General features: G+C 28.2%; 1 protein-coding gene across 5 annotated transcripts; it reads right to left on the reverse strand.

The window, feature by feature from the left end:
• Window positions 1-26: 26 nt before the first annotated feature.
• Window positions 27-8,406, reverse strand: LOC123297015 (mitochondrial Rho GTPase). 5 transcript variants are annotated; one of them, XM_044878777.1, is made up of 10 exons: window positions 7,774-8,406; window positions 6,111-6,263; window positions 5,604-5,932; window positions 5,210-5,538; window positions 4,891-5,021; window positions 4,605-4,814; window positions 4,218-4,414; window positions 4,010-4,078; window positions 2,720-2,791; window positions 27-310 (listed from the first exon to the last, which is right to left on the reverse strand). In XM_044878777.1, the coding sequence occupies exons 1-10, from the start codon at window positions 8,173-8,175 to the stop codon at window positions 181-183; spliced, it is 2,022 nt and encodes a 673-aa protein (XP_044734712.1). In that variant the 5' UTR covers window positions 8,176-8,406; the 3' UTR covers window positions 27-180. The 5 variants fall into 5 exon arrangements, with proteins under 5 accessions (XP_044734712.1, XP_044734715.1, XP_044734716.1 ...); XM_044878780.1 differs by lacking the exon at window positions 2,720-2,791; XM_044878781.1 differs by lacking the exon at window positions 2,720-2,791 and having other exon boundaries at window positions 4,040-4,078; window positions 7,774-8,405.
• Window positions 8,407-11,297: the final 2,891 nt, after the last annotated feature.

Here is an 11,297-nt window from a genome sequence, read left to right on the forward strand (position 1 = left end):
TGTTTTTATGGTAGGTAGTTTTGATTACTACTTTTAACGACTTGGTCCGTTACAAATTATTGACTCACTAAATACAAAACAAATACAATGAACAAATCAATTCAACTTTAAAGAAATGATTTTTTTTAAACAATGATATCAATATTCATCATTGATACGGGAGGAGGACCTTGTACAAAATTATCTAATTTTATCCGTATGTAACACTTTTACAACAATGAAACCAACAGCTGTTGCAGCTGCTAAACCTAAACCAGCTTTCCACCAAGCATTTGAATCACCTGGGATTAGACCAAATTGTCGAATATGCCTATAAATTTAAACATACATTTGCATTAGTTTTTGTTGTTAAATATGTTGGATGAAAATTCAAATCATGCTTCACATGACGGTACGTACAAAAAACAATAAATAAAAATCAGTCAATATAATTCTACGTGTATTTTAGTGATGTGGATCAAAATGGCATGAAATTCTAAGTAAATAATTATGCAATTAAAACAACTGATTACATATTACTGAAATTTCAAATTTGATCGATCAAATATCAAGAAATTTTCAACTTTATGTATTTATAAGTGATGTTCCGACAAGTTGTCAAAGCTGACTATCCGGCCACTTTCGTAGTCGATTACTATTCAGCATAGCGTGCTGACTATCCGACTTCTTAGTTTGTATGTATTTTTCAATAAAATGAATATCATTTGGCACTGCTTATATTTGATTTTACGGGAATCATTATCCAATCGGTCAAAAAAATCCATACACGTTACTGTCTTTTTGTTATGATTACGGTGTAAGTGAGCTTTGATGAACAATAACAGCATTGTCATTATTTTTTACACAAAAACACGGCTCTCTGACCCGCGACTTGCGAGCGACTAGGTTGTAAACCGACTATCCTCTGAACCGTGACCGTTTTGACCGAAAATAATTTTTGGTATAGGAGGTGCTAGATGTCTTAGTACAAATTTATTTACCAAGCGCTGGTATTACCCAAACGTAACTAATGATTTGAATAAAATTTCACAATTTGATTAAAATTCTTATAGCATAGAGCTTCTGTGTTAGAGGTCCAGAATAGTTTTAATTATACGACAAGCTTAAAATAGATAAATTCCTATTAAGGGGTGAATAAGAACACAATAAGAAGATAGTTTAAATGATAAATGCATAAATCACTTTGTCCTACACGGATTGTCTAGGAAAGATTACAGAACTTTTTGTATCCCCATAAACAATAATATAGTAATCGTCCTACTTTGCTACAAAGTCCATTTCATCATGAAATCTAACCAGGTACAGACAGAATATAAAGCAGACATAAGACATGAACATATTAAAAGCATGCTGTGTTAAAATTTTCAGTTATTAGGTATTACCATCAATCATATTATATTATTGTTAAAAAAAATTATTATTTATTTTTGTGAGTAGAAGCACAATTATCTAAATAAACAATCCGACAGGTACTTCAAACATTTTAATCAGCCATTTTAAAAATTCCTGTCGGCTTTAGTGATATAAATTATCTCTTAATTAAAAATACATAAATAAGGTGTTTTTATAATTAATTAAAATTGATAAAATTAATTCATTTCTTTTGTTTTAAGCATTACTTGTTTGATAAACTCTAGGAGCGTGCAAATACTATTTTTTTATTAAATCGTAAGCATTTCTATTTATTATCACGGTTATAATAGACATCACAAATAGATAAAGTCCTGTACTTAAGTTTTCAAGAGTTAGAAAACATTTTTATTTTTATGTTTGCATAAATCATTTAGATCATTGGTTATTTAGGTCGAAGTTATGCAATTCATTCAGTTTTTTCAGGCTTTTTAAAAATTTAAATTAACAAATTTTTAATTTTACAATTCCAATCAAATAGTTTAGGAGATGATATCTCGGGAAATATTAACTTAAAAAGTAAAGTACAACCTTTTATTGCATTTTTAACAATTTCTTTGCTATGTGATACTATTTGATAACACCAGAGTATCTGATAGCGGATACATCGTATTAGCCAATGGTAAGACCACCATACAACGGTTTATATATCAAGTTATACTAAATAGTAATACTTTTGAATTATTTAATTATACTTATTTGACCCAAGAAAATACGTATTGTAACCCAAAGCTAACAAAAATTCAAAACACTCGCAGCGATGTTAATGATCATTCCGAAGGTATACAGCACGATTAGCCTAAAAGAAAATTTCCTGTTCGGACTTGGACAACGGACTCACAAATTTATACGCCAGATATGAAACAATATCTATAGTGTACCATAAAGCATTAAAATGGAAATATCATCTGATTATTACTAAAATCTTGCATTATACGAAACCGAAAACTTATTTTTGTAAGTAATCGGTGTTTATTATTAACACATTAAATCAATAAATAAAGTGATCACTCTGAAGTGCGTTTTATTTTATTACTACATATTTCTATTGGACTGCAACAGGCTAATAAATTTAGACAGTGCTGCAATAATTCTGTACTTTGGATATTAATAATATTTCGTTTGCCTAGTTAGTACTTTTTAAATATATAAGCAAAATGGCTGATTAAAGTGAAAAATTAAATCAAAGCATGCAACAAAATCATAACAAAATATTTGTTAATAGAATATTTTTGAGCAAAAATATTCAACAATTAAATAAAAAAACATTCCAAAGTAAAAGTAGTAACTATTTTATAATAATATAAACCTGCAGAAAGAAATGAACCATTGAGATTGTTGTGGACGCAATAACAACATGTGCACCAATCGGCGCATTGGACTGAAAATAAAATACCACATGATAGGCAGGTAATACACCAACAACAGAGATTATAAGTCATAATAATAAAGCAGAAACAAACAAAATGTTATGACATCAAAATTTAATGTATAATGATTTATAATAATAGTAATAAGTCAACCAACATCAAAAAAATATATGTATGTGCTCTAAAGACAATCAACGATCCATCAATTAATGATTTTTAATTGATATATGATGTAATAGAAAATAAAAGACAAGTAAAGGGTTTTGTTTCTATATTGATTTATATTCAATTTTGAAAAAAGTATTAATAATGTGATTAAAATCCGGTATAACAAGTGAAAACAAACAATTGACTGAGTTAATTGTTGAAACACCATGCATAGGCAGTGTTGATTACTCTATCACATTACCGCGCCAAGATATTATGTTGTATATTAAGACATGCGTATTATGACCATACTTCGGCATTTATTATCCTTGTCAATCTACTTTGAGACGTGGTTCTCAATCTGTTAACAATTCCAGTAGTGTATTTTCAAAGGTCGTACGTCATAATAACAAAGCGGTTACTATTTCATGGTTTTTAAAAACTGAAAACTTTGAATTGAATGTTAAAATTTATTTTGTTATGTTATGAACTAAAACTAACATTTTCCGAATGCTTTTAATTTAATCTAAGCTGTCTCGATAATATATTTTTAGATTTTTTCTCATATAAAGTAAAATACCCAATTGAATGAACGTTCGAAGTTTTCCGTATTTTACAGTAAAACGATTCCCCTTGTTTAGGAAAAATTTATTGCCTTCGCTATGTTGATGGACATCATACATAAAATTAGTCTGCAAAAAAAATTTCTCAAACCAAACGTGAACGAATTTTAACGGACCAGTATGAATTAAAGTTATCTACCAATTATTTAAAAATTCTCTTGTACTCGTTTAGGCTTAAAAAGTATGTTATTTTTTCGATCAATATTACTGATTCTCCATTTATTACCATGCAAAACGATAACAGAATTTTTTATTGCTTAGTTAGTTGTGATTTTGGGACTAGATATTGCCATTATTGACATAATAAGGATAAGAGTTCAGAATTTAATTTTTAAATTTCAGGTTTTCAAATAGAGAATTAAAATAAATAACAAAAAAACTACTTTTTCAAAATTGAATAAAATCAATACAAATTCAATTTTTACGTCTCTTTCTTTTTTTTTATATAAAGAAACTTACATTTTCTGTCGATTATAAAGTTGTACGAACCTGTTCTTGTAAAATAATATCCAAGCCGCTTGAAACCGACTATAGAACAAGTTTTTGTTATATTTTACAATTGCAAATTTTAGCCAATTACGACATTTCATCAAAAACTTTTTGTTTTTCTTTTTGGATGATAATTTATGTTTATCAAATAAATAGAAAATAAATTTTGAATACTTACGGAAAAGCAGCCATTGTTGCTAATTTAATATAAACATCTTTTCGACCAGAATCTTTGGTACTAAACGGATGTGGTGGCATTATTTTATATTTGGAACAAAATACTGATGGTTGTAATAAATAATCTTGCTTTATTTCCTCCAAATCACTTTTATTTTGAACCATTAGAACAGGTATTTTACTTTCGGCAAAGTATTTCTAAATTCAAAATAAAACAAAAAAATTCTTATTTAAAATCTGGTCGTACTTCACACAAACTTGCCATGTTATATTTGCATCGGAATGAGACAACTAATAAACCGAAAAAACAGCACGAATACTATTTAGAGGGATAATAATTTTACCTCCAACTTATTTATATCTAGGAAAAAATTATATTTATACGTACAACAAAAATTCTAGCAACATATTCAAATGATTTAGGATTATTTTGATCGAAGACTAGACACGCAACATCACAAACAACTTCATTTGGCAGTAATGGATCAGTCACATTTCGCACATCAATATCTCGCATTATTAAATATTTTTCTTGACCGTATACTTGAACAGTATTAATTGTGCATTGTGGATTACCTTCCATTTCTTTAACAAGAATCTATCGAAAAATTCCATAGTTAGTTGAATCAAATGATAAGAAATGAAAATTATTATTTAAAAAAGAAGGTACTTACTTCTGTATTCTTGCCAAGAAGTGCACGGCACAACTGCGACTTACCAGATCCTCTAGGACCAATAACATGACATTGGTACACATTGCGGCTTGATTGCTTTTTGGCTAAATCAATTTTCTTTTCTCTTGTAACTAAAAAACATTGTTGAATTAGTTATATGAAAACTATCCACACCGAAAAAAGCGCAAAACATACGCAACGGTCAAGACAACGGCCGTTTTTTTTAATCATCATTTTACATTTTTTTAATGATTCATAATTCGATAAAGACTAAATAATTAAATATTTTGAAATGTAAAAATATAATACTTATTCTTACCATGAATTGCTGAAGATTGTGGCTCATTTTCAACAAAATTATAACCAAGATATGCTAAATATTCTAAAGTTCGTGGCAAATCGTAAAGAGTCATCAATGACCATAAACATAAGAACCCTTGTAACGTAACCCAACCGTGTTCATTTGTAGGAACTGTATAATAAGAATCTGCATCCCATGGTGGACACGGACATGCACTAAACATATCCTCCTCTTCTGCCGGTGATAATGCGCCATCCTTATCTTTATCATGCCGTTCAAATAAGAATGTTAAAAATTGTTGTCCTTTATGTGATAACTCGGTTGTAGCACCGTTTGGAACTTTTATCCTGAAATAGTACCCAAAAATATGGTCAATTTAATTTACAAACAAATTTTTAAATTCAAAACTTACGTTGGATATAAATATTCTTTGGATAAAGTAAGGCTATCATTATAACCAAATTTTCGTAAAACACCCCAAGTAGTTTCATTTCGACCTCTTTGCACAAATAATCGATGCAAAAATAGAAATCCTTTTAAAGTAATACAATCTCTGGATATACCATCATCGATATTTTTTCTAAGTACAGCTTTCACATCTTCAATTACTTGTGGTTGTAATGGAGTATTAAAGCAACGGCATTGGAAATTATTTAACTCAAAATCGTTCAATAAACCATCATTATCCATATCACATATTTTAAATATCCTTCTTAGCGCATTCCTACAGGCTGTTGTTAGCTAAAAACATGCAGAATTTGAAGAGACCAGAATTGCAACTTTAAACTTTAATTTTAAATTGGAAAAAACAATTTTCGAATTTAATGATAATCAAGCTAGGCTTCACATTTTTGCCATATGAATTCATGAACTTCTGTTTCATATATAGATATATTGAAAATTCAAAATTAAATGTTACCTCTTCCGTATCAATCACAAATAACGGTCCAGTGGGATGAAGAACTGCCTTTTGAGCATAATAAAATAGCTCTGATATATTTTTTAATGTTTTAGCTGAGCATTCAATAACACTTTCAATTTCAGGAAATTGTTCCATTAAACTTAAACCAGCCTAGTAAACAAGAAAAACAAGATAGACTGAAATCAACGTTTTACGAAACAAAGCAGGGAAGAATTTGATTTCCACAATACTACGATTTTATTGTGGATTCTTATATAATTCATTACAATAAAATAAATTTTTTTTAAACTATTCTCTCTAATTCAAACATTTAAGAGAAAAAAACTTAATTGTTTATGTATCAATTAATATATTAATTGTTTATATTTTAATTAATTATAGAGAAATTTATTCCTATTTATTAACAAATGTAACAGATACTTTCTAAATATTGATAAAGATATTTTTCACATTTTTAGAGTGCATTGTATTCATGAAGAGATTTTATCAAACAGATCAATAAAAGCGAAATTTAAGAATAAAACTTTTTGGGCTTTCACTTTTTTTTTCAAGAATTTGAAGTCTAAAAAGTGAAAATTTGTTCATTTGTTCAAATTATGAATGCATTTGTAGAAAACGTAACGCAGTTTCAGTATGAATTTTTGATTGAGCTGGTCTGAATGTAGCTTTTTTATTTTCCAAGGTATAGACTTGGGGAGTAAAGTAGTTTTTGTTCTTTATTAAGTTCGAGCAATTTTCTTTCCTCGTACTTTACTTTTAACTTTACTAATGTATATTTTTTACTCAATCATATTTGGGCGTTGGACTATTGGCCATATCGTACCATTTTAGATTTTTAACAAAGTAAGTAAATAATTTATTTTATCGACAGTGTTAACTTCCTTCCTTCCGCGCACACCATCGCGACCCTCCTACTCGTTAGGGTTTCATGATAAAAGAAACGAAAAATTTTTTTAATCGAAAATACCAAGTAACGGTAGAATATAAGCATGACGCTTCAGCGCCATCCATTTTCAGGGCTAGTTGCTTTGGCAGGTGAGTTTTTACACACTCCTTAGCGGATTCCGACTTCCATGGCCACCGTCCTGCTGTCTTAAGCAATCAACACCTTTCATGGTATCCCATAAGCGTCAATTTTGGCGCTTTAACTCCACGTTTGGTTAATCCCACAGCAAGAGTTCTGCTTACCAAAAGTGGCCCACTTGGCACTCTGATCCATATATACAAATTTTATATTCTCATAGCTTAACATTATTATAAAATAAATAATGTTTTTAAGCAAGCTAGAGATCTCACCCATTTAAAGTTTGAGAATAGGTTGAGGTCGTTTCGGCCCCAAGGCCTCTAATCATTCATGTCATTGAACACCTGAAGGCACAATTTGAGCGTTATTTAGTCAATATAAATATTAATAGCGGTACGATATAACCAACTCAAACTCTACCCTAATTGTGGGTACATATTCATGATATTGTAATGGTTCCCACGGTAACAAATTAGAAATAACGACAAATGAAGCATATAATACCGTATACCATCGAAATATTGAACAAATATTATACATTTTCGCTGTATCTATTTAGACAACATTTTATTGTCATATATTAGTATCCCGTAAACCGAAATCGTGGCGGCAAAAAAATAACGAAATGATTCTTACATCAGTAGTCGAATAATCAATTAAATCCATTTTATTTCCAACCAAAACAACCGGTGAACGTGAATCTGGAGAATATTCCCGAATTAATGGCAACCAATATGTGGCAACACGATCCATACTATCATCATCATCCACAGCATATACCACACAAATTACACTAGCTCGTTGTATTTCTTCAACTAAATTATCTTCACTTTGTTCAGCAGATGAATAATCCACAATATTTGTGGGCACTTGTTCTGGTGTAACATCAGCCGGTATTGTAATCTCTTCAGCTTTTGGTGGTACATCTTCGGGAAATTCTTCGCTAACCAATGTTAAAATTAACGAGGTTTTGCCGACACCTCGATCGCCAACTAATAAAATTCTTACATTACGTCGATTAGTACGAATAACAACCATTTTCAATAATTTTGCATAATTTCGTTTAATTTTTTATTTAGAACCAGACGTATTTTTTGGGCACCGAATAAATTTTGACAGCTATAGGTTAACAATTGTCAATCAACATTTTTTGATAATATAAAACACACAATTTCTTAAATTAAACGTTTATGCACTTCAACATAATATTATTTAACGAAATGTGTATTTGATTTAAATAATTATCAATATTTTTCTCAAAATCAATCAAACTTTAAAACACTTCATAAAAATTATACCCCCCATGTTATTACATATTATAATATTATAATATTACACTTGATTACACCAAAATTGTCCTATGATACACGACACTGGTACACTTTAACAGAAAATATGCGCATGTAGACTATTTCACACAAGTTGAATATATCGAATATTTATTCGAAAATAATTCTGCAATATAAATTTTCTTCTCAAAACCCTACAATATTGGATAATTTATGTTATTCTAAAAGATAATGCAGATAGTATTTTTCAAATGAAATTTATCTATTCAATTTTTAAATTCTTAATTCTTGAAATCTTTTCTTAATAAATAATAAGGAATTGATAAAATGCTTTATCAAATCTTAACTGGATTGAAAACGCTGATAATAATAAAAATTATTAACAACATTAACTGAATTTTTTCAAACTTAAGATATTCTGAATATGTAAACGACCCCCTCAGATATTTTATATTTTAAGTATACATATCTATTTTTGAATATTTATTAATAATAATAATTAACACTTGGTTAGTTATTAACACTATGCTATTCTTCAATAAATAAACTTTAATTAAATTGAAAACACAGGAGGTAATATAATTATAAACTACAATTGTTTTCAATTATTACGAAACTAATAGCTAATTATTATAGCTATTGAAAAATTTGTAAAAATAAGATATAATATAAGTCTGTTCTTGGATGAATTGCAAAAGAAACAAATGCCTTTCTTACTTCTATTTTAGATATCTCGAAAATTAAGAAGTTTATGGCAACTTATCTTTATAAAATATAAATAAAATCGTAACACATTTCGTGATTGTGATATCGTTTGCGCATCGCCCAAAATAACTACTGAAAATATCGAGATGTGATTTTTTTCATTTTCTTTGTGATGCTTTTATAATAGTCCAGATATTATTTTTTGTTGGGTTTGAAAAGTCAGAAGAAAATGTAACGAATTCTGGAAAACCCATAATTATTTAAAAAATTTCCAAATATAATATTTTTGCCCACCTGTAAACCCGAAACTGTACCTCCAAAAGGTTTAAATAGTATAGGCAATATGAATTACATCAATGTAAATAATATGCATTAATCATAAAGAGATCCTTTAATGTAAAGATAAAATACACCCGGTCCCCAAATTAAAATATTAAAATAATAATTTTATTCGAAATATTTTTCTGAAAATTGATGAATGAACATTTACATTGTGAATTTAAAAAGCCGTTTTTTTATTTGGTAAATTCGACACCTTACATGGATTTTTTTTATACACTTGGTAAAGAAAAATTGCGGGTCTCGAATTTTATATACTGAAATTTACCTAACAGCACTGATATAAAAAATTTTAATCATATAATAGCTCTAAGGTATACGGATTAAGGATTAAGTTTTGGATAATTTTTGGGATTTGAAAAATAAAACAATCAATATAAAAATTAATTTATTATCTTTATTACAAAATAAACCTCACAAATTATAAAATATTGTAAAATACTGTAAAATATATAAATATTAACACAAAATTAAGTATATTCGGCAAAAATTTACATGAATTTTATATAAAGTATGAACAGAAAATTGACAAAGACGATGATATAAAAATAAACTTATTGGTTTTAATTTTATTTGACTAAAACCTATTTTAAGAATATACTATGTAAAATTTCATAGTTATTTTTGTAAATATACCTACATGTAACAACACTTGTATTTACAATTCATTTTACATACAATGTTTCAAATTTTACTATTTTCAAAGTCAATAAACTCTACTCTACGGGCATGAGTCTTTCTCTAAAATAAATGTTTCAATTCAAGTACAAGTGTTTGTTTAGACACTTGTCTTCTCTTATAAACAAGTTAAATTTACAAAATTTTAAAAACCCCCGACAAATGCCTTTTAAAGGCAGACAGACATACGACATTTTAATTGTTATTAAAAATAACAATTAACAAAAGGCATCAGATTCTCCGAATAAGACAAAATCGACAGCTAAAATTAGTTGTCGATTCATTATGTCATTTGTTTTACCCCATAAGCACCTAAAAAACAATATAATTGAAAAAAAAATTAAATTCGATTAATCGCAAAATTGATTTTTGTTTCAACAAGCAATATTTTTGTACCACATGTTTTTGTATATTCAAATTCGGGAGGAGTTACTGATTCAGAGGTTTTTTCTAGGTATGTACAATTAATGGATTGTTTAATATGAGTGATTTTTTAAAATTTTAAACTTTTTGTAAATTGCAAATTCTCATGGTTCATAAAAATAGACTCTTCTACGTATAATTACTTTTCTAATACCATATTTCGAATGTTACCGTCACCCTAAATTTGTTGGCATTAAAGGCTTGGTTTTAGTGAATTTATAGGATAATAACTAACTAAATTGGAAATAATTTAACATTGGCTAAAGTTAAGTATCATCCTCAACTTATTTTAATAATTTAATTAATAAATCGCAATCATTCTTTTATATAAAAAACTTATTTACAGTATGTAACAATACAGGAGTGAAAACGATTTTTACAACCCGCAATACATTAAAAAGTAAAAAATAAAAATGCATATCAAACTTTTTGAACTGTTTTTATATCAAAATTTAGAAAATTAAGCGTGGATCCAGAAAATTTTGTTTAGGGATTTCTTAGTAATTAATAATTTTAAACGTTTCATTCTCTTACAATTTGATTTGTCATGTTTGTCAATTTCCGAGTTATTAATTGCTAATTATTTAAAAAGCTGGCTTCTTTACATTTCAGAGGAGGCAAATATTTCGATTACCCTCACCTAGATCCACACTTGAATTGTAAACATTGTTGTAAAATGTGGTAGTTATAATTTTTTATAAAAATACACAACCCAAAATCTAATTG

This window comes from Chrysoperla carnea, chromosome 3, assembly GCF_905475395.1.
Source record: "Chrysoperla carnea chromosome 3, inChrCarn1.1, whole genome shotgun sequence".
NCBI classification, from domain to species: Eukaryota; Metazoa; Arthropoda; class Insecta; order Neuroptera; family Chrysopidae; genus Chrysoperla; species Chrysoperla carnea.